General features: G+C 39.7%; 1 protein-coding gene across 1 annotated transcript in view; it reads left to right on the top strand.

Moving 5' to 3' along the window:
- The first annotated feature begins 1,446 nt into the window (after positions 1–1,446).
- The window catches only part of LOC137614201 (guanine nucleotide exchange factor VAV3), a 75,909-nt gene continuing 52,888 nt past the window's right edge, over positions 1,447–24,467 (top strand). Inside the window, exons 1-2 of the mRNA XM_068343861.1 lie at positions 1,447–1,832; positions 15,402–15,518. Of these exons, the coding sequence (XP_068199962.1) occupies positions 1,626–1,832; positions 15,402–15,518 (324 nt within the window). The 5' untranslated portion in view covers positions 1,447–1,625. The remainder of the gene's footprint in view (positions 1,833–15,401; positions 15,519–24,467) is intronic.

Genomic DNA, 24,467 nt, shown 5'->3' with positions numbered 1-24,467 from the left:
ATATAGAGTATACAAAATATGGTGTGAAATTGCACAGAAATTAAAAAGAAGCAGATTGCACATAATGAAATATAATATCCATTTCCAATTTAAAATAATTAATTTTATACTTAGAAGTCTTATAGCAGAAATCGAGGATGCATAAACAAGAGATTAACACACCTTCACTTTATACTGGCTCAGTCTTATAGGATGAATATGTTTGAAACATAAAATACAAATTCTTTGACCTTTTTACACAGCATGTTTTAAAACATGTTTGGGGCTTTAGCATAAAAACCTTGCTTTCAATAAAAACAAATACATCTGCATTTTTACTGCAACACATTAGTGTCTCATTATAGCAGAATGCATGGCAAAGTACAGACCTTTGTATTCTAAATGTCACATTTCTTAGTTGCATTGAAGATGAAAAACAGTTCTGGCAGGGTGTAATTATGTGAATGTAAACATGAGTTTATTTGGCAGAAAATTAAATGGATGGACGCCACTTGTGAGATACTGGTGGGCTGTTGGAGAAGAGGGAGAAATAAGAAGCAACCAAATATATTAAAATGTACTTTCTGTGTTCATATAATTTGCTGTGATGCATTCACATTTACATTCTGGCACAATTCAGGGTTAAAATATTTCAACATCCAACCAAATCATGAATGGGACTTGCGTTTATTGACAAATCACGATCAGAATTATGTATAATTAAAAATGTTCTCATAATAAAAAAATATGCTATCATAATTTTTTAAATACTAATTGTAAATATTACAAACTCCAAAGAAAAGTACAGGACTCTTCTTCTTATTTGTTGCTGACAGGAACACATTGCATCTTGTTTGTAACTGATACTAAAGTTGAAGGGATGGATCCATGTTTCTAACTTTCTATAGCATTACCAGAACTATGACAGCATCGGTAGTGATGACACACATGTACTGACTGTTGGGCTTTGATATTGGATTTACATTTGACCACAGAATCCTTTTTGAAGAAAAGATTAAAAATGTGATTACATATGGATTACATCATGTCCATTTTTTCATAACCTTTTATTCTAATCAGACTATTCTAGGAGCTGATTTACTTATCTCAGCTTGACTAACGCAACAGGAAGTAAGTGCCTTAGCTGTTTTTTTGGAGACCAGAGCAACATATATTTTGGGGAAGTGTAAGGCAGAATTGTGTACTAACAAGAAGTAACAAAGATCAACTAATTTCAAGTATGCATCTTTATTGTGGTGGTGTCATCCAGCGGGGCTCATGTTTAAGGTTTACCGTAATTTTTTGCAGTGCGCATCGTGCGTTTGGGTGACTGGCGGGGGAGGTGAGTGAGGAGGAAAGAGGGACAGTGAGGGAGATGGGGGGGGGGGGGAGAGAGAGAGAGAGAGAGAGAGAGAAAGGCGTGCAGAGTGCGCTCCATCCAGCCTCAGTACGCCGGACTGTCATCTCTGGAACGTCTCGACGCATCTTCAGCAGCTGCTCACCGAGGTCGTCCTCCTTTTTTTCATCAGATACCACAGTTAATATAGAATGGATACGATTTGAGACGCACCGTCGAGCCGTCAGCAATTTTACTTCCAATAGAAACTACAATTTCTTTCAAAGCTCGTTGGGCTGAAGTGATAATAATGATGGAGTACTGGAGGCAGTGCGCGCTGTGGTTAATTAACTGCAAGGTGCTTCCAGCTAACCACCGGGTTACATGGGAGTCCGCTCAGGTGTTTGACTTGGCTCAAACCCTCCGGGATGGAGTCCTCCTCTGCCATCTTCTCAACAACCTGAGGCCACAAACCATAAACCTGAAGGAAATCAACCTCCGACCGCAAATGTCACAGGTATGAAACGACTGGATCCTCAAGGTCTGCGCTCCCTGCTTCGCCGAACCAGCCAACCAGACTCCGCAGGCAAAACGGTCATTTATAGTTTACTTGCGACTTGACAGAGAAAACATACCCGAATGAATATTATTTAAGCTTATTTTATATTTAAATAGTTCCACAAAAAGATCGGCGATGATAATTTTGCAGATTAATTCTTTATGTTAAGATAATTTCAACTTTTTAAAATCTTTGTTACCGCCCCTACAGCGCGTTTTAGTGGCGAAAAACAGCAGTGTTGCAGTAAACAAATCAAGTATACAGTAGAGTAGTTGGATAGTTGGTCACACTAGTCCATACTTATGTATGAATGACATCCAGAGGAAAGAATTCCGTCCTTCTTCTTCTTTTTTTTTTTTTTGCTGCTCGATTTTCCTTCGTTGCATGACTTCGTTGCAGCGAGTCAGGAAACCCCAAAACTACACAGAATTTAGCAGCCATCTATTTGGGTCACATTTCTGCTATATGAAAGTGGGGATGTCGTTTAAAATCACACAGATGACCACCTTTTATTTTTTGTCTGGTCTATCGTGATTAAAGTTATTTATAGAGACAGTTAATTACAGACCATTTCGGTCAAGACCGACTCGTTCTGCCCTTTGCAGGTGATGAAGATTAAAGTGATGAAGCACTATTCCTAAATGGAAAAGGTGATTTTATCTCATAGGATTAATTTATGGTAGTCTCTTACAGCACATTGGAAAATTACAGAATAAATAATTAACTAAGCTGTTTTTTTTTAAATGGGTTGTCTATTTTATTGGATAAAAAGTAAAAATCACCTGATTGGTGGTTTTAGTTTGTATGCAATATTAATAAATGAACTTGTACCATAGCACAAACAACTTTCCCATTACTTCTCAGATAGATAGATAGCTGTGCCAGGTGGCTCCTGTTTGCTACCATCTGCTTCAATAACAGGACAGCCGGAGCCACGACCAGATTAATATTCGCCCTCATAACAGTGAGTCTGGCTCTGTGACAGCACTCAGTGAGGGACACACTCACCTACTGAGCCTGCAGACCTGCTTTAGAAAAAAAAAAGTACAGCTACTGCACATGCAGACATTGAATTATTCTGTAATGGATGCCTTAATGCTCTCATCTGATGCCAAATAGGTGATTAAGGTTTGAAAATCAGTACTGTTGATGTGCTGCACAACTGATGGAGGGGGGGGGGGGGGGTTCGACTTGTTTCCTGGAAAACAACACCCTAAACTCAATGTCACAGAGAGGCGGTCAATATGATATGCAGTTAGGGTTCTTTCGTTATCTAATTTGGTATCTGTTGTTCAATGTGAGCGCCAAGGTGAAATGGACAATTTCAAAAAGCATAGAGGACTTATATGTCATCAGTTGAGAAGGGAATCCATCTTCAACGATCTGTTTGCATGGAAATTCCAAAGACAACAAGATTGGGATTGTAAAGAGAGAAGCTGATTGGTCCATTTGTTGTTAGAAGTTGAAGTAAGTACAGGGAGAGAGACAGCTATAGGTTAGAATCCCCTGTCAGTCATGACATGCAGTGAGGCAGTCGAGCATACAGGGGTTGTGAACCATACTTATGCTCAGCGCCTGGCCTGGCCTGGTCCAGACTGAGTTATTTATAGGCAGTTTGTTTAATGCATGACTTACTGGCTTACTCACACAGAAGCAGTGACGAAGTCACATTCTGGGGTGAATTAGCATCTGTAGTAGGTGGAAGCCAATCCCACACATCACCAAAGCCATGCAACGTCACACGTGTGAGTACACACGGCTGTGTGGTACTACTTTTTATATTGAGGGCTTGTTCGCACAGAGCGTTTGATTGACTGTTCCTATTTTATCTGCAAAGTAAACCACGTGTCTACCATGGAATGGATTTCTAGGAAAGTTTTTGAATTGTTTAGCACTGCTCGAGTCTTTGCTTGATCGACCATTTTTCTTCAACTTCTCTTGCAAATAAAACCCCTCACAACAGCAATGCATCACTTTCCTTCCACATCTTTTTCACTGAGCACGGTCACTCTTGAACTGACACCCTTAACAGTTGGGTGACTTGAATTTGGTACTTTCTTTCTTATATTTTTGATGCTCTCTGTAGTCACTATAATGTTTTAGGTTTCTTTGGGTTTAGGATTTATAAAATCCACCTTATTATTTCAGCTTTATCCAGAAACCACCTATCCAACAAGCTTCTTAAAACGTGGTTATTGGACTAAGTTGTCGATGCTTCACATTTGGAGAAATGCTAATTCTGCTTTGACAGTATTAATCATAATATGTTCGTCATGCACTCACTGTGAGTTTCATGCTTCCCCGGATCAGATGTGTTATCTTCTGTCGATTGCATTTCTTATGACAGATATTGCACCAAGTGTTGCCTGTGTTGAGTTTTGAACTGCGGCCACATTGACAGGTTTGAGACGTTACTATTTCATCATGCCTGTCAAGAGGATCACAGCTCTTGGATCGTGACATTCACATCATGTGATGTTGGATGCCAACTTCCTTTAAAATCACGTCACAGCCAAAAATGGTTGTAAACATCCCCCAGCAGCTTTCCTCCCTCTTTCTCCCCCCAAATTACATTTACATTTAACTGAGGGAGGAGTCGCTTCCCTTCAGCCTGAATAATTCATGAGGGCTGTGGCAGCCACTTTATCATTGGCCGGTAATGACACATGGGACGCCGTTGTGTCCTCACCCATGGGACCCCTGAAATGGAATGAAGAAGTCATTGAAAAGACAGAGCGACAAAGAGCCTTTTTGGCCCCCATAGACACGTCTCTGAGTACATAAAGGGCCCTGAAGGGGGACCCTGTTGTGGCGGTCTGTATTATTAACTAGCAATGCAGGAGAAGATATGGCTTCTTGCCATTCTACGACATCATTTTTTGTTTTCAGAGGTTTGCATTTGCAGTAGCGCTTCAGTTCAGCTCAGGACAACAAAGAGCCATCAAACGACTTCAAGTGGAATCAGAGTGATCTTGTGTGTTTAATGTTTGAGCGATTTAATCTGCGCTGCAGTCTCTCTGATGATGAAAGATGAAGAACGACTCACAGTTTGTGTATGTGGGATCTGTGCATGTGCTCACAAAATTGTGCAAGGTTTGTTCTGATTTCAAAATGGAGCGCTCAAATTTGCTTCAAGGGCTGATTATCCGTGTGAAATGTTGGTCTTCTCCGTCTTGACAATTGTTTTACAGGAATCTAACCACTTACACAGTCTAGACACAACAGAACTACCGCAACGGTTGCATTTTTCTTACTCGAACCACATAATTATCTGTTGTTTTTTTAACCTTAGTGAAAATCAGCAGTTTTTAAAATCAAGAGGAACTGTGAAGTTCTTGTCATGGTGCAATGGACCATTCGTGTGCTCTAACAACTTGCATGTGGTCTTTTTGTTTCTTGAAAAATGAGAGAATGCTACAAACATATTCAAAACACCGCTTATAGAAGTTGGAAGAGAAACTGAACTAGCTTGCAGAACACAGCAGAGAATGAGACCGCCTTTGTTGCATTCAGGCAAACACGCAAACAGCTGCTTAAATACATGAACTGAGGTTGTGGTGGCTTTGGAATGCATGTCATCAACATTTGATTGAAATTCGCTGTGACACCCCAAACTTATTAAGCCTATTGTTGACTTGTTTTCCATGACACAGGATTTCAAGCTGTGGAAAACATAACAGCAGCTAAAAGCCACTCACACAGACCAGCCGTGAGCCTCAGCATGCGCAGGAAATCAGGAAATGGAAGAGGAAGGAAGTGAAACTAAGCATGCCCTCGATCAAACTCACACCAAAAAAGCCCTGAGATGTCAGACACAATGAAGAGAGTAGCCGGTTCAGCCTTCACACAGAATAAAAAACCAGAAGAACAATACAAAAACACTTTAATCCTCAAGAAGTCTCCTGTTCTTCAACACCCATTCTTCACTTTTGGAAAGTGAATGTGTGAGGAAGAAAAAATAGACAAATTTTAATGAGCATTGTGCAGCAGAAAGTCTTTCACAGAGCAACAAAGTTTGTCAATACACAGAGTGAAAGAAAACAGCTTTTATTTTGCACAAGACAACGATGGATGCCTTGAGGATGAAAATAACATTTGTGCCTTAGTTACGAGTTTATTTTATGTGTTGCACGGTAGGATAACACATAAGATAAAGCAAACAAACCTCTTTGGTCTTCCTCTAGGCCTCCTGCCTGGCAGTTCAAAACTCAGCATCCTTCTACCAATATATTCACTATCTCTCCTCTGGACATGTCCAAACCATCTCAGTCTGGCCTCTCTGACTTTATCTCCAAAACCTCTAACATGTGCTGTCCCTCTGATGTACTCATTCCTGATCCTATCCTTCCTGGTCACTCCCAGAGAGAACCTCAGCATCTTCATCTCTGCTACCTCCAGCTCTGTCTTCTGTCTTTTCCTCAGTGACACTGTCTCTAGACCAAACAACATCGCTGGTCTCGACCAATCTGGTATGGAAGTCATAGATTTGATTCGCATGTTTGATTTGGCAAAAGTTTTACATTGGATGCCCTTCCTGCACAATAAGACACTGGCTTGTGTCCTCTTGCGGCTACATTATATGGAAAACCACTGCTGATATGTGTGTGTGATGTTTATCCATGCTGCAGGTATGAAGCCGCTGTTTGCCTTCAAATGTGGCTGCTGGAGACATTTGTAGGCGTGTTACATCTGTACATGCAGCACAGAGACGGGACTCAGAGAGTACTATTATGCATTATACATGATATGAATGTATTTTTTATCAAGCTGAGACCAAATTTCTGTGATGTCAATGAAGAGAAGAGTCAGTTTCACACTCCAAACAGCCGACTTCAAAGACTCCGCCGCTCGCTTTTAACTCATAAAGACAAAAAGTTAGAAGGAGATAGCGTGGGAGAACGACATCCCACACGCAGAGAACGTCTTCATTTTCCGTTGGTTCCTCCAGAATGTTTCAGTAACTCATACAAAGAGTTGCAGCTAGAGAACGGAATGTGATTAGAAAACCAAAATTAATAAGTATTTCCGAAACTACCACCTCAGTAGTGAAATTTGTATTTGTGAGGTTAGGGCTTACAGTTGGAATCAAAGTGTAAGTAAAGGAAGGGATAAAGTATGGTGATAGGAGTAACCACATAGGTTGAAGTGAGTGAAGATGTTAAAGCTTAATGCTTTGCTGTATGTGTTGAGTGTGAGATTGCATACTTTTCTACACCTTTATACCCTAAAGATTGGCTGCAGCTCATTAATGCTCCAAGTATCAGTCCGTCTGTGATTGGATGTTTAGAGCACAGCCATCATTAATGTCATGAGTGAGTCCAATGGAAAAGACTATTGGAACAGACTCAGCTTTAACCATAGTATATTTAAATGAAGAAGATGGGTAGGAAGGTTATTTAAACTTTCACTGCTAATTGCAAATCAGAAAAATAGGCCAATATTCACAATTAAAAGAAATCCAACAATTAAAATATCAAGACACCTGATCAATGCTTGGGAGATGTTTAAATAAAGTTGTGGGAAAAACTATCTGAGTAATTGTCACTTACAAGATGAGCTTATATTTGACTATAGGTAACAGTGAAAACAGGAAAAAGAAAAACGATAGACTGAAATCCCTTCATAGTAAAAGGCACCATCAGTACTTGGGTGTTGTATGTAAAAGGGTTTTTGTAAAAACTGTTAAACAGTTTTTGACTAGTGCAGAATCAAAATGGGAATGACAAACAGGACACAACCAGCTCCTTGATTCACTTCTTTTGTGTCTTTTAAAAAACTTTAACGTTTGGAAATAAAGTACAAAATGCTGGAAATAGTTTTATAGAAGCGCGCACACACTGACACCATCTTAAATGACATTTTGACGCTGTTGGAGCTAGCTTTACTGTGGTTTCTTATACAATAAACTAAAACAAATTAAAATCTCAAATGTTCCTTTTTTGTGGTGGTGGCAAACCAAAGAGCAACATTCTGAGGTTGTAGACATTCAGCTTCAACCTGTAAAACTTTCTGTAAAAATTCTCCTGTGTAAATGAAGTGACCTTTAACACAGCATGAAAATCAAGATATGTCTAATTTTGCATCTCATATATTTGACTTTGTATCATAAATTATTTTGAAAATTGCATTGCAGTGTAAATCCTCCGCTTTCCTGCTTCAGTTGTTTCCCATCATCTTGTGTAGAAAATGTCTCCTTGAAGGTTGTTTCTATGGGAACAATAAGAATCAGACATCATACTTAAAATTCTCATCTGTGTTGCATACACACAACTAATTTGTTTAGTATTAGTATGCATTCATACAAAGCTTATGAGTGTTTTGATGGCTGACTACGGTTATGGGTTGTATGGTACATCAAAACGTGGCAAGGCAGCCTAGCATTCATAACTGCAGGTTCTCACTGTCGGTCTCACTGTCACCTCGATGACATACATGCTCATGTGCTGCTTTATGTCCAGTGACATACACACAGCACATATGCACAGAGTGAACAGACCTTTCATTCTGTCACCAAGGTAACAAGCTTGAACCATGGCCAACCGATAAAGTCTACGCTGTAGTGCGCTTGAAAGTAAAGATAATGTATATGATGATTTTATTAGGAGATTTTCAGCAATGGAGAATGTACCTGCAATCAATATTTATTATGGTATTCACTTCTGGCTTGAAGGGTTCAGTTAATCACTGTTGAGTGCTCTAAAAGCTCTCGAGAAAGTCGATACTGTCTATTACCTTTGCTGGAATACAATCATCATCACAAGTGACATTTAAGAAAAGTCGGGGGGTTTTATCAGAAGTACAGAATATGAAAATAGTAAATGATCATAGCTGTTTTGTTTTAACATTGATTGGTCCAAATAACACCCACCTACCGTCAGGTTCATAGACGGTGGCAACAGGCCTACATGCTGTTACCATTAGTCACTGTAGTGGAGATCTCATGCTAAGTAATCAGGAAAGTAGTCAATCAAAATTTATCTGAAGATTTTATCTACCAGAAGACATGAATAAAAAGACCCGTGTAAGTCTTTTGTTTGCATAACTGATATGTAATTTGTACATGTGCACTGTGTGGATAACACACAGATTATTGAACCCACGTTTTCCTCAGCAGGAACAGATGTGTATAAGCATCATCCTCCCAGCGACGGTGTGGAGGTGATGGATGGCTGTTGTCTGTTGGAAATGGGAAGGTCCTTATTTGTTGTGATGGAGACAAAGAGGGAAAGAGAGCAATAGAGTCCGAATCGAAACGACTCCATACGTGTATGACATGACACACGCAGCACAGGGAAAACGGAGAGGGGCATTTATTAGTCCGCATATTGTATTGTTGCTTATAAAATTAAAGTGTATGTATAATTTAATTTGTTCAAACTTGAAGAAAGAAGTCTCTGACATCAAAATTACAAACAGCAGCTCGGTCATGAAGCAACATTAATAAGGAAACTTGAAATACTTGAAATATATAAATTACAATCAAATTAAATTGTAAAAAAAATGTCAACGTATTCATCAGTATCCATTGGGATTCATCAACTTGAAGGATAAAGCAGGAATTTTACATCTCAATCCAAACATCTATAGTCAGATTTGTCTGCATCCAATGAATTAAATGGAGGTTTTAACTCCTTCAGTGAACCCAGCTCTGAGAATGAGGTAACATCTGAGTCCAGACACAGGGACTAGCAGACTTGAACATATGAGATCAGTAGATGAAATGAAAATAGACCAACGATTACCTCATCAATAAGAATATGTCAGTGGCTAAATATAGGGAGGCCATCCAACTTAGGCATACAACAATTAATGTTTTTTAGAGGCTTAAAATTGCATTTTTAGGATCCATGAGTGCACCAGATGCAGTCATAGAGTAAAGGTCTCAGCAGGAGTTGTCATCTTGGCCTCAAAAGACAGATGAGTCTTCATTCTAAAATTAAATGTTTTTAATCAATTAACAAATCTGAGGCATGAGAAACAGAATTGACCTCAGAGCCCTAAATATGTGTGATCCCTGGAAAATCCAATGATCTTGATTTTGCTTTTTGAAAGTTTTCCTTTGTTCTGAGGTTTGTTCTAAGACTTTAAATCATGCAACTTGTTAATTTTCACAATATTAAAAGAAGTCCGTTTCAATTTGGATGTAGAATGTTGTATGACAGTATCATCAGCATAAAGAGGAAGTTTACAATGGAAACATCTTGATCAAGACTGTTGATGCATGTAATGAGTAAGAGTGGAGCCAGGACCGATCCCTTGGGACGCACCTTAAACATACTAAAAAGCATTTGCATGGGTGCACAGTATACACACACACACACACACACACTGAGGTCAGACAGTAGTTGACCAGGCTCAGTCAAATAGGAACATTATTCACACTATGGGTAAAATCAGGGAAGTGGAAGCAGGAGGAGGAGCAGGAGGTGGAGGGATGCTGTCTGCTCAGCAATCAAGCTTCAGTGTTTGTGCATTCATGGAGTACAATGTATGCAGCAGTCACTCAGTTTGCATTACATTCAGCACGTCAGTCTCCGACGTCGTCATTCTTTGTGCAATTCTAAGATCAGTCTGTCCAGCCAATTCGCCTTAATTTGGGATGCTATAGCCAAATGGGTTTATAACTTACTTTGTAATAATAATTAATTCTCTTATCTAGAGGCAGGGTGAAGAAAGGCTTGTGTACATGTTGGGGTCACTGGGGTTAAAGCCAGGATTTAATAGAAAATGGGGGTAGCAGAGATGTTGTTTTCCCCTGACTGGCTTATTGTCATTGCCTGAAACAATCTGGTGCTGCAGAAGTGTAAGCAGTGAAATCAGTGTTTCCAGAAGCTGCTCGTACAAGGTCTGATGCTGAGTGGCAGAAATGTCAGGAAGCAGGTTTTCTGTCATCTGCAATTTATTCTGTGATTATTCATTTTAAATGCCGCACTGGCTGATCACACCATTTGGTTGCTTTTAGCTTTCATTACCTCTGTTTGTTCCATTTTATTCGTCAGCAGGTTTACACAGATTGCTGTTCTGAATTTCATGAGACAGTAATGACAAACGCTGAATATGTCACAGTCCACTGCATTTACATATTATAGTCCATACTGGGGCAGAAGTTACCAATAGAGGGTCGGACCAGTGTTCATTGAGAGATATAAACATTATCTTCAAACTCAATACATGCTTATAGGTGTATTTTCTGTTAAATTCTGTTGCTTGTAAACATAGTTTCTAGTCGATATTGGTTCATCAAGGCATTCTCGCTGTTGAAGGTGGTGGGCTGTAAAACCAAAGCAATTAGCTGAAGGATACTAAATTACTCTGTTGCACTAACGGGAGCTGCAGACTTGTGATAATTATTGTAGGTGACCCATTTGACATTAAGAATTTTTTTTTTTTTGTCTTGAAGATTTAACAACCAAAAACCTCACCTTCTAATTTTGTGAACTTTGTGTCCTCTGCTCATCAACCAGAGGATGTGAGCGGCGAGTCAAGCTTCCGAGGAAAAAGAAAAGTCTCCTAGCTGAAATGTGATATGGGAGAGGTTATAAAGAGGCTTTCGCCAACCAGCAGGGGAAATTCAAAGTCATGATAGGAACTGAAAAAAAAAAAAAAAAGGCGACTGGAAAGACCATTTCCAGACCAGACAACTGGTCATGTTACGTGACCATAAAACAGGAGTCTGTGGGTTTTCATTCCAAGCGAACATAATTTAGCACATCTTCAACCAGAGGAAGGACTGTGAGATTCGTTACCATACCATCGTGTACGAATGAAAAGCTGCTGACCACGATGTTATGCTGACTATATTTCGTTAAGATAAGTAAGTTGATGGGTGTCTGCTGTGATGACCCTAACCTCTTGGAGCAGCCGACCCATTTCCAGGTTAAACAGCCAACAAAAGCCAACATGACATGGATGTGACCCGATCCAGTCACTACACAGTCCAGGCCTGTGGATGTTATCTCTTTTGCTGCGTCCACCATATCTGAGCTGCACTAACCAGGGGGAGTTTGAGCAGACAGATGTCTTACACTGCTTCTCCTATGACTCCCTCACACTCCCATCAGTAGATATCACTCAGCTTCAATCAGACATTGAAGCTTTTAACTTTTAACTTAGTTTCCTGATGTCCTCCACAAGGGGTTCATCCATTTGGTTGTCATTTATGGATGAAGTTTAAGCAGTAAACCGTGGCTTTCTTTCAGTACATTGATTTCTGAGAGAAAAGAGCAGGATTTCATAATGCTCCACATTAAGCACAGGGGGCCATAAAAGCCTCCAGCTTGTTGCTATGGTGCTTTGACATGTACCATGGAATACATAAGCAGAAACTGGATTCTTATTGTGAATACAGAACAGGCCCGGCACATGTCAGATGCACAGAGGCGAGTTGAGGTGTCTTTCAGGAATATATTTTTCCTCACATCGCACATGGTTATTTCTGATGGGGGGATATTAAGCCCCCCCCTCCATGCTGGTTTTCTGTGAGTCATACTGTACGCTTTCATCCAAACTGTACTTAAAAGTACTAACATTGGTGATTTTCCTGCCAATTTTCTATATTTAAAAGGAGTATAGATGACAAGTAGTTTGCCTATAATCCTTTAAATAGACTCTGTAGTGACTACTTCGAACACATCACACCGACATCATCCAACATCTGTTTCTGATCCCTTCCTCACTTTCATTTGGTTTTCAAGACAATCTCACATGACTTGCCATATCATTCATTCATAAAAATGTTTCCTGCTTGGAATTGAATAAATGTGATCCCATATCTGCAATTTCAGCAGAATCAATCATTCTGTGAGAAGTTGGTCATTAAGAGTTATGATAAACCAAACAACTTGGTCATTCTTTTGTGCCCGTGGTGAGTTTCTTGTATTTTCTGTTGAAGTGTTCCCGTTAATGTTACATGTTGTTGTAGCTCGACTTTTTTGTCTGAACTAAACAAACAAGATGTTTTTTGAGAGCTTATTTAAATGAATTAAACTCTCCTCATGACAGTTCTATTAAACTGCTCGTCTACATTTCAACTAGAGAATGAACATGTATTTCACAAATTGGTAAAATGATCCTTTTGAAACCTGAATCATGAGCTAATTTAATTCACAATGATCTCAGTCTTTGTCTTATAATGGCAGTGGCTTTTAGGCAAAAGCAGATGAAATATGTATTGCAGACACACACACACACACACACACACACACACACACACACAAGGACATTCACTTCCTGAGTCCCAGAGAGTCATCAATGCAGAGCAAACGCCGCCAGAGGAATGGTTGTTGCTGCTTCGTGCTGCTTGTTACTGCTGTCCCCTTCTACTGTCTTCAGCTCGCTGTAGCAGAGAAGAAGAGCACTCTTCAGTGAAAGGCAACGCTCTGTGAATCTGCTTCCCTCTGATAATATGCTGAGGTCCTCTGGGACTCTCCAGAGACTCCAGGCAGCAAGATGTGCTTGTCTGATAAAAGAAAGTGATGTGTACAAGTGTAAACATTCAATATTATTCACTCACTGCTCACTCGCTACTTTGCGCTGCGTCTTATCTGCAGCTCATTGGCTAGAGGCTTTTCTGTCTCTTGTGAAGCCATCTGTAAACCCTAATTCAATTGAAGTGGAGAGGCATTTCATATTTGATGCGTGGACGTGTGCCTCACAGACAATTTGATATTGCTTTGTACCATAAAGGCAGAGGTGTGTTACGAATACAAAAAAAAAGTCTTTCTTTGCCGATTCTTTGTTTTTCAATATAATGCAGAATCACTACCTCACAATATTGACACCGTGGGACATTGATGTGCTCTTTTTTTTTTTTTTTAGAAACAGGAAGGGGCTAATGAAATCACTTTCTGTAAATGTGTTGCTCAAGAAGAAAAAGAAGAAGGAGCTGTGGATCTCTGAGGCAGTAATTACGCTGAAACTCATTTTCACTTCAGACAGTAGCTGTAAAAATTGACAGAACACTTAGCGGAAATATTCCACTGACTTTAAATCATGGTATTGACAGTTTTCAAATCTACTTGAATGCAGGAGCCACAACCACTCAGCTGATCTTGTGGCGATACGAGATTTGTGACGTGTCTGCATTGTCCCTGATGCAGAACTTATTAATTCCTTTATTCAGACACTTTATATAAAGTGCCTGAATAACTTCGACCAACGATCTTCATGTGACAATAGACTATTGACAAATAACTACAGTATTTAAAAGCTACAGTTAACCACAGTATTTTGCTTCATCTTTGGTTGAAGCAAAAATTTTATAAGTGCAATTCTAGTATTTTAATGTACAGATAACATTAACAACAAAACAAATTCGTCATTTTAGTTGCATATTCACCAAATAAAGGAAGTTTAATGGACTTTAGTCTTTTCTACTGTAAGCTACTCATTCATGAAGTGTTTCACCCCTCAGTTTATTTCCCAGCATTCAGTTCTAACTGCTACATCATGTGGTTGAATCCTTTTATTGTTAAAATGAAATCAGAGCTACTCTGAAATATTTATTTATTTATTTATTGCTAAGGAAGGTAGATGCCTGGTTGATGGTTAAATTTGATAAATTTAGGTGTTAGATGTTAAATTAATGTACTTTTAATTAATCATTAGTTTATATCCATTAGTTTCTGTTCATATGTGAGAGAAAAGAGCAGTTTTAAAAGTTAACTTCGAACATTTTAGGTGAAACAAAATTTTCTTTTAGTCTGGGACAAGACGATAGTCATATCAAGCTTTAAACTTTTAAATGCAATCTACATGGTGTTAAATGTGCTCAGGAATAGGATTGGACACGTCTTCGTTTTAGCATCTGTGTTTTTGCAATTTTACATCCTCTCAGCCCACGAACACGCCGGAATAGGGAAAATGATGGAACGTCTGAGGAGAATATGAATGCATCTTGATGCCGTGTGCTAAATGCAAAATATCCACACGCTAAAATGCACACAGTAAACATGCTAATGTGCTTAGAACTGCGCAGCAAGAATGAACAATGATATTAGACGTACATAAGTCAGGCCTACAACAAAAAACTGCCTATGTGATTGAAGTTGCATCATTATTTAGTTGTTCCTGAATGATCTGACCTGACATATGAAGAGACAGGATCTAAAGCAGTCATTTTATAATGTTTTTTGTCACATTTGTGGTTACATCGTTCTGCTCTGTACTGTAAAATCTACGTCTTTCTCCCTCTACATTGTTTGATTATCTTTGTCTAAACATGGACCACTCCACTGTCTCGTTCCAACAGGAAATGCATCATATTAATGAAACAGGATACTCTCATGGTGGTTATAAAGCCTGATCCCTCGGTCTTTTAGAGGTGGTTATAAAGCCTGATCCATGGGTCTTTTAGAGCTGTGATCCTCTGCTGTACGCCCTCATTAGACAACCAGAGTGAAAATCAGCACACAGAAAAGCAGCATCTGGACTAATTCAGTGACATTAAAAGTAAATCTAAAATAACACATCATGAGTGTAAATGAGTGCCTCATTCATAGATGAACCTTTTGTGTGTTCCCAACACAGTTCCTGTGCCTGAAGAACATCAGGACATTCCTGCTGGCATGCAACGATGTATTTGGCATGAAGAAAAGTGAGCTGTTTGAGGCCTTTGACCTTTTTGATGTCAGGGACTTTGGAAAGGTAAGGCAGCACAATGGACACACGCACATGCACCAAACCACAAAACTAAAACTGAACTAGGAACAGGGAAATGTGACCAAACTCTTGTGTTTAAAGTTATACATTGAGTTATCACAGTAAACATTATTTGTAAGTGAAAAAGCAAATCTTAGATGTTGAATTATAATGACGGTGTTTGGATATGTGAGCACATTTTCACAAAGATTTATCTGACGGGGAGGCCTTTGATGTATAAGCCAAATGTTTGGATAATCTTCGTAGCTCCATGCTGTCATGGGTAATGTCATATTCTGTGTCAATTAATATCCTCTTGTTGGCATTACAGATGCTAATAAATACAACCTTTTGCCATTTTGCATCTTTGCAAAAACTCCTCAAGTCAAAGTTAAAGCTGAAGTCAGCAACATGACCCAGCAATTTAATCACTTCCTCTCATTAGAGAGAAAATGCCCCAGCATGCAGGCTTTTACAAGGGGTTAAAAGTCTGGCCTAGGGTTCATTACTTTGATACTCTCAGCGTCTGCATGTAGTCTCACTGTCTGCGGCTCTTTGACAGTTGTACTGAAATCCCCAGGAGGTTTAATTAGAAATCACAGGCTTGTGCAGAGAGAGGATGGATCCCAGTGGACGCGATGGCATCAGGCGTTCATGAGAAGTAGGGACCATGCATTCCATCTTAAAATGTGTGTTTAGGATAAATACTGGAAAACGGGAGATGTACACTGTTTGAGTTGTTATTGCACCTACATGAACAAGCCTTTGGAATAGAACCATATGCAGAATAGAAGAAGTGAAACAAAACGGTTAGACTGATTTCTAATAAAAGGAACGGTCTACCTGAAGAAGCCTCTTGGACGACATGAAGTTCTAACTTGACCTGGATGACTGAGAATCAGCCATTAGTTTGCCATCCTGTTATTATAATTTTGATGTTGCTGTCATGACAGAATGAAACAATATCCTGCCGTATGAAAACAAAGAGGTAACATCATTGTAAGGCAGTTAAATTTTTAAACCGTGAGGCAGCAAAACATTTCTGAAACATTCCAGAAAAGTACTGTCGTTTGTCAGATGAAAAAAATTAACTACTCATTTGACTGAAAACATTTAATTAATAAGATCATAAATAGCAAAAGATTCTGTGCTTATATATGTTTCAATTGAGACTTAGGGTAACTATAATTTTGGTGTTCTCATAACCGGAAATGTAGGATGACTAATTGTCATTGAAAGCATTCAGATATGAATCCTTTGGCTTGAAAAGGAGATGCTGTGTCTCAGATTAACTGCTGCACGATGCATCAGAGCTGTTATGAAAAATATCTCTTTGAATAGAGAAAGCAAAATGAAGGGAGGCTGTTGATGTGGTCAATAGCAGCTTTTTGTCCACATCGCTGCTGAGGAGAATTATGCTGCTGCGAAAATTCAGCTATTCAATGCGCTATAATTAAAACACATTTGGACTCCCATCAAGTTCCTTTCTTCAACCTCATAAGGAAATATTACAGAAAACTTACAGGAGAACCAGTAATGGCTCAGTGATTTAGGATATGCAAATGTTAAGCTTTATGCTGGCTCCTCAAATGTTCCTGGAGGACGCTTTACAGATTAAATCATACTTGGGATTTTGCATTCATGTGGTATTTGCTTTAAATTTCAGACCCTTAATGCAATGAAATTAAAAACAGGATGTTTTAGAGTCTGAAGCTGCTTCAGACTCTAAAACATTTCTACTGCAATATAACATTAACCATGTATGAATCTGAGGAAAGTAATTGTTATATTCTTATTCAGCCTTTTGTGAAATATGTCTAAATTCATCTGAACAGAGTATAAAATAAGATTATTCATAGTATAACTTTAATGTCTATGCATGAAGAAGCTGGAATGAGCTGGAAGGTGTGTAAGAACAGAATGAATCTCTAGCGGGACAGGATGGTGGTGTGACGTTTGGTGGTGTGACGTTTTCATGATGCATACTGGGTGCAACCCAAAGCAGGAAATTTAAAAAGAAGCCAGTGGCTGTTAGCAGCTAACACACAGAAGAAGAAAATCAATTGATAATGTCTTCAAATCGGTGACGTCTGAGAGCTTCTTACCCTTCAAGCAAAGGAGGTAAAATTTAACAAGGGAGAATGGTTTAAAAGAATACATGCAGTAAAGAAAGGGCTTTATCATATACAGAAAAGAAATATAACAGAAAAAAACAATATTATGTATGTGTCCATTACTGATCTTTATACACCTCATTCTATTGTTTTTGTTTGTTGTTTATTAGTTTGTTTAGACAGAGCCAGCCTAGCTGTTTCTAATAATTCACGCTAAGCTTCTGTCTGTTCTTAATGTAGAATCTCCTCAGAGACTTCTGCTCTTAGAAAATCTCTACTGTGATAGCTCTCTTCAGAAGTGGAAACTAAATGGTTTAATGTCAGAACTTTATAACGATTGAATTCCTCTGTCCAATTGAGTTTCATTATGAGATGAGATGGTAATCTCTTTTCAAGCTCAGAATCCTGGGCTTTTATGATGTCCGATTTCAACCTCGTTTCCTTGAGCGGTTTCTGTTTGCTGGAGCACAACAATTTAATCACGCCTTTGAGTGAATCCCACATTGGCCAGGGTGAATTTAACGCCTCTGAAATTAGACGGCGAAGCCTTTTGTGGGATTGGCTGGCTGGCTTTGCAGAGGCTAATGGAGTACAGGGAGAGGGGGAATGGGCAGAGCTGCCACTCACCTGCAGTTCCAGCTTTAACATTTGTTTTAAAAATAGCTGCTGGCCTCCTGCTGAATAAAACATCAGTCGGTCCTGTTTATTTAAAGGTTTGTGTGTTACTGTTGATTGCCTCTGTGTGAGGAAGCATGCTGGATCTCTCTCTCCCTCTTTGGACTGCAAAAGTTGTGTTTTGTCCTCCCTGTTGTTGATGCGGACGTACTTCGAGGCAACATTTACCATGTAGCCTGGACTTTTCAAAACTGGGATTTTATCCAGCAAAAGGAAAAGTCCCTGGATTAATTCACATTTTTAGAAAACATAACCAGCCTCATAAAGGAGATGTGAGAAGTTGCGCTTTTGAATTTGTGCTAACGCTGAAACATCTGCCAAACAGCTTTTGACATTTCTGGTGATTCAAAACGAGGACGCACAGCACTGCAACACAAAGAAACCTGAAAAACACAGCAGATCCAAAGGGTCTGAAGCCCCTTTCCCCTCAGCGCAGGAACATCTGGTTTGTGCATCTGTCTTGTAGACACATGGAGGGTTGTTGAGTCCCACATGGTGTGCAGGGGGAAGAGAAACTTAGCTGTGTGGAGCAGACACACATCTATACACACCTGGTGGAGAGAGAGAAAGGAAGGTTGAGATAAAAGCAGAGCTGAAGTGTTTAGAGCTACAATAACATCTAAGTCTAATCTGAGGAGTCAGCTGGAGGCTATTTGAAGGAGGCCAAAGGTAAAACTGTGGATTCCACCACAAGTATTAACATCTTCACAGAATGACAGAACCCAGGTAGCCCCTGATCTCATGTTCAAACATCATGTGACCGTGGTTGTGATGTGATTGAGTGACTAACTGTCCTACTTCTGCGTTATTGCTAAACTTGGTCTTCTTGTATCAGCGGGTTCCAGAATAGACACAAAGTGCTGACAGGAGCTTTCCATTCCTATGATGGACATTTGCTCAGTGCAAGGAAAATATGCGTACCATGGACTGACCTGAGGTTTGAGGCGCCATGCATTAATTCAGGAACTACAGAAACGGCAGCAGCTGATGTCATCTTTGCCGCTCTTTAGAGTCCCATTGATCAACTCATTCACACCTTAAACTATGTCAACTGCAAAGTAACATTAATGAAATTAAATAAATGAACGTACATATTTGTAATTTATTACACTTTATAAATGATATTCACTTCAGAATTATACTTTAACCAAAAATACTCTTTTTGTGATGTATGCAGGGCTGGAACGTAAGAGTTGGGGAGACCTCAAAACACAGACGCAAAAAAAGAGTGAGGTAGCTTTATTGATCAGTGTCTTCCTCCTCGGTGGTCACACATTTAACTGTAGAAAGCAAACAAAGGCTGATGCTTTCCCTGTTGACCCCCCCCCCCCCCCCCCGCAATAATTTCTTACTTCCGTTGTCCTTCAGCAGTGCTCTCTGCACCAGATCTCTGTGGTCAGCTATCATATGTCTGCTACGTGCTAATGGACACTTCTGGTGTATCCCTGTACAGCAGAACAGAGTCTGAGTGGTGTTGGAGTTTTTGCCTGATAGCTTCTTCACAAGGAGGTGGTAAAAAACCTGCAATTTAACAGTCAAGAACACATTCATTAGACTGGGATGTAGTGGACAGCCTGACATTCACGTTGCACCATAAATACTGTTTCTGTTGCTTTTTTGAGTGATAAAAGTAATCAGGAAACACTGACATTATGTGAATCTGCGCTGCTCTGGACTCATAAGGTCAGCCTTCAAAACACACATTGGTGAAAACTTCTGCTGCTCTGCACAGCAGGTGTGTTCGCACGACTGAACAGATGCAAAAACCTTTTTTACGATTTTCTTGCCAGATGGCTGCGCAGCAGACTGCTCGCTGGACGTTTTCCAACTTCATTATTAATAATGACAGCACTGTATTGTGCAACGTTGTTGATGTTGCCAGTTGTAGTTTGTCTGTAAAGATCTGTGTTGCTGGTTTGTTACTGGAAGCAGAAGAATTAGTTTCCGATTAATATAGATGTTTTCTGCAAAGTCACAATGTGTGCAGTTGAGTTCATGCGTTGTGTGTCCAACAGATTCTCACATTCATACGTCTGGAAAATTTGAGTCTTGACACCATTTGTAAACTGACAGAGGAAACTGAGGTTAAAATGAAAAAGGTAAAATTCTTAATCGGACTCGGATACTTGTCATGTAATGACTGCTGTCAGTTAGTGTTACAGAGAACTTTCCATTAACTGGAGAGTTATTTGCTCCAAAGCCACACCGGCCCTCTGCTTTGAGTTTATGTGCCTCTTCTGTGTGAGAAACGGCTTCTACGCTTCACTTACTTTCACTCACAATGCATTTGGAGTTGGATTTTCTTCCCAAACAATTTGATGGTCCCTGATGTAAGGCAGCTGTGACTGACAGCTTGCGCTAGATCTGTACATTTAATACCTGGCCTTCAGTGAGTGCATGCAAACACGTGCAAAAAGCCAGGCATCCAACCTGAGAATCACTCGTCCAAGACGCCTCCCTGCTGACCAGCTGCTGACATGGATGGTCTGTTGATTTCTCCAAGGTGTCAGAGAGCCGACTTTGATGATTACAGACATATTTGATCCCTGCCAGAGAACTCTGGTAATCTGAGCTCTGGCAACAGGCTCAGTTTTTTGGGATTGTTCACCTGTACAAGAAGTGTACTGAAGAGAAGATGGATTTTCCATGTGCCAAGCATGACGAGCATGTGGGTTTAGTTATAAATGTGAGATAATTTATCTGAATTATTAATCTTGTACTCCTATTCACAACTGTTTACCATAGGTCAAGTCTTTCTGATCAAAAGTGATAACCATTTGACAACAACGGTTTGTATTGTTTCCACAAGTGTTATCCTAGTTTAGTCTCCATTCTTTTCACTCACTCTCCTGTTTACTGTTCTAATCACGATACAATGAACCACAATCAAATCAAATAGAGTTCGCCCTCACGCATTCGCGCATCAACGCTCGCGACTTCACCTCATTGCGAATTTTTGGTAGGCAGTCACATGATACCGAACGCGCGTTCTATTGGCCCAAAAGTGCTTTAAGTCGATAAGAGATGTTTGAAAAGGTAATACAGGTAGAGGGTGGTTTAATATCAGTATGGGGAGGGTTCATTAACATTTATATTTCCGTAAATAATAGGATAAATAGTTTGTCGCTCTATCGCGGAATTCGTTAATTGCGTGTGATTCCTGGACCGCAAGGAACGAGGGCGCACTGTAGTGCAAATATTTGCTGCTGAGGCCTTCTCAGGATTTGTTTTTAAACCAGTCATCAAAAATAAGCTTTAAATATGTTCTATACTAGTTGTTTTGTTAATTTCACACAATAACATTCATTTAAAGTCATTTTTTATGACCTTCAGTTACATTCTTGTGTCTCTGTTTAGTTGGTATAATCTTACAAAATGAATTAAGAGGTTTCATTAACTCATTCAACTTGGCGCTTTACAGTTGAAAACTGAAAGAAAAAAAAAAAAGAACGTTTTGAAATGGAACAATTCAGTCATTCATGCAGTCAGAGAAGGGGTTGTTGGTCATCTCCATGTTGTTGACAGTACATTCTAAAAAACATTTCTTCTTTAAAATTAGTTTAAAATTCTGCTTACTAATTCTATGCGATTAGAGTAAGATGTTCGCTATTGTTGTATGTGCATTGTATGTGTCAGTGCATGTGTCTGTGTGTGCGTGTGCCTGCATGTATGTGTATTTGTGTGTGTGTGTGTACATGTGACAGAGATAGGCTGTATGTACTCGCTGTGACTCCCCCGAGGACTGACTCATCTCAGGTCTCAGTAGCAGGAAACAGGAAAAGGAAGTGGTCACTTCAGGGCACTTCTGGAGTTGTTTCTTTACGTATGGGTGTGGGGTCATATTCAAACTTTTATTTAATATCACTTTAACACTAGAGCACTCTATATTTGTGTACTGGTAAGTATGGCACACACTGGAAGGTGTGGTCTACTACTGTCATGGAGTGTATTTCTCACCAAACCCTCATGGAGCCAACAAGCCTGCCAAGTGTGTGTGCATGAGGAAGGCAATTCATTTCCCCTTTATTTCCTGAACTTATACCCATTTTCCTGTGACCGGACCCCGGCCCCTGTTTGTGGTATAGAGAGAAATAAATACAGCTGCAAAAGTACAGCAATGTACTGTGTGTGTGTGTGTGTGTGTGTTACAGAGGATGAAATGCACTGACATCCGCTCTTGTAATTAAGACCCCACACACGTTTGTATATTGATGTGTTTATATGTTTGGAAACCTGGGCTGTTGGTGCCACCGTTTTGATCGTCTCGGTGATGAAGACCTTCAGTGTGAAGTGAATCTTGAGCAATTCATTTGGCAGCAGCAATTATCCTGATCCAGACCAAACAAACGAATGAATAACAAATGAATAGACGAACAAACCGGACTAAACTAAACAAAGTCCATATAGTACATAAAACACTCCTACACATCAACTTCGGGGAAATCTGTTCAGTAGTTGAATATAGAGAAAAACCTTTCCTGCAGCGTTAAAAAGAAACCTTAACAAAAAGTCAAAAAGCTGCTCCAAATGGTTTGCGTTATTAAAAATATCCAGAGTTCCTCATTTTAGTTTGATGAATTCTGTGTCTTAATCAAGAATTTGACGTGCAACACCCCTTTTCCTGCTGCAGTATCAGATCCCAGCCAATATTGCAAGGTCAGCAGTGATTGATTGTTCTCTGCATGTTTGGGGTGTAGGCAGGTATTTAGGTTACCTGGCTACGAGGACATCCCAGGTCTTTATAGGCCAGTGCTGAGTCTGGGCCATTCGAAGCACATGTGGGGTTAAAGCCACCGTGGCCAGGATCAAAAGACAAAGTACAAGTCTACAAACTAGGCCTCCCTCGCTGTCCTACTTTCAGACAGCATTTTCCCCCTGATTCAGTGCTGAGCGCTCTGCTCCCCGGAACCACAGACCTACATCTCAGTGTGACTAAATCATACAGCGTAGGGCTGGAGTGATGTTTCCAGGACTGATGCTTTCCTGCTCTGGCGTGCTGTTAGATTTATTTCAGAGAAACCACATCAGCTCATTCATCAGAGATGCAACATTTATCTCTTCAAATGCAGGTCAAATATAGAAACAAGCTGCACCGTCCACGGATTCGGTACATGCACCAGCGTTGTATGGATGAATTCTCATTTTATTTTTTGGGAGCACCATGGCCTTTCAAGAAGCAGCATTGCCAGTTTAAATTAATTTCTAACAACAACTGTTTTCTGATTCAAATAACATTTTGTTAATTACTACATTTTCTTGCTATTATCAGGTAGTGTGTTTGCATCAACAGAGACAACATTTTTTCCAAATATTTGTGAAGCTGAAACTTTCTGCTCTAGTTGGAAATAATATCAGTGAGTAATAAGAGACAGACCTGGAGCGACAGAAACATTCCTGTGATGCTGATCAGTCCTTAGGCTGATGCCCATGATGTCACAAGTGCACTGGACATGCAATCCTCAGTTAACCTGATGGAAAGTCAAACAGCCAAGGACCAAATAATAGCAGGATATTCATGTTTTAACGCAATCCTTCAAGAGTGGAAGATCAGGGCAGTTGAAGATGCTGCCTGCTCACCATTTATCGTTCGGTGTTTGTGCAAATTTGTATTTGATATTATTTGGATTTATTCTGTCACACTGGTTTTGGAGCAGTAAGAACAGTGAGCACAACTTTCATCTGTTGCCATGTTTCTGTAGCGTAGGTTCCTGTATTTTCTTCAGTCTAGTCAAGTTCAAATTCAGGCGTGCTCACACTTTTTCAATATATGAGCTACTTATAAAATGACCAAGTCACACTGGGCTATAAAAATACTAAATACACATTTATGTATAAATACAGTGAGCATTCGTGCATTAATGCTCGCGACTTCACCTCATTGCGGATTTTTGGTAGGCAGTCACGTGATACCGTACATGCATTTTATTGGCTGACTGCATCTGGAAGTGCGCTCGGTTCCGTGAGTCTTGGACTTATGTGAGACACAAAAGTGCTTTAAACAGACTATCAGAGTGTGGGAAAAGGTAATACAGATAGAAGGTGGTTTAATATCAGTATGGGGAGGGTTCATTAACGTTTAAATTAACGTAAATGACAAGATAGTTTGTCGCTCTATCGCGAAATATATTAATTTGGTGTGGTTCATGGAACGCATTGACCGCAAAGA

Source organism: Antennarius striatus, chromosome 20 (assembly GCF_040054535.1).
Source record: "Antennarius striatus isolate MH-2024 chromosome 20, ASM4005453v1, whole genome shotgun sequence".
Classification (NCBI taxonomy): domain Eukaryota; kingdom Metazoa; phylum Chordata; class Actinopteri; order Lophiiformes; family Antennariidae; genus Antennarius; species Antennarius striatus.
This window is presented reverse-complemented; position numbering and strand designations above follow the sequence as displayed.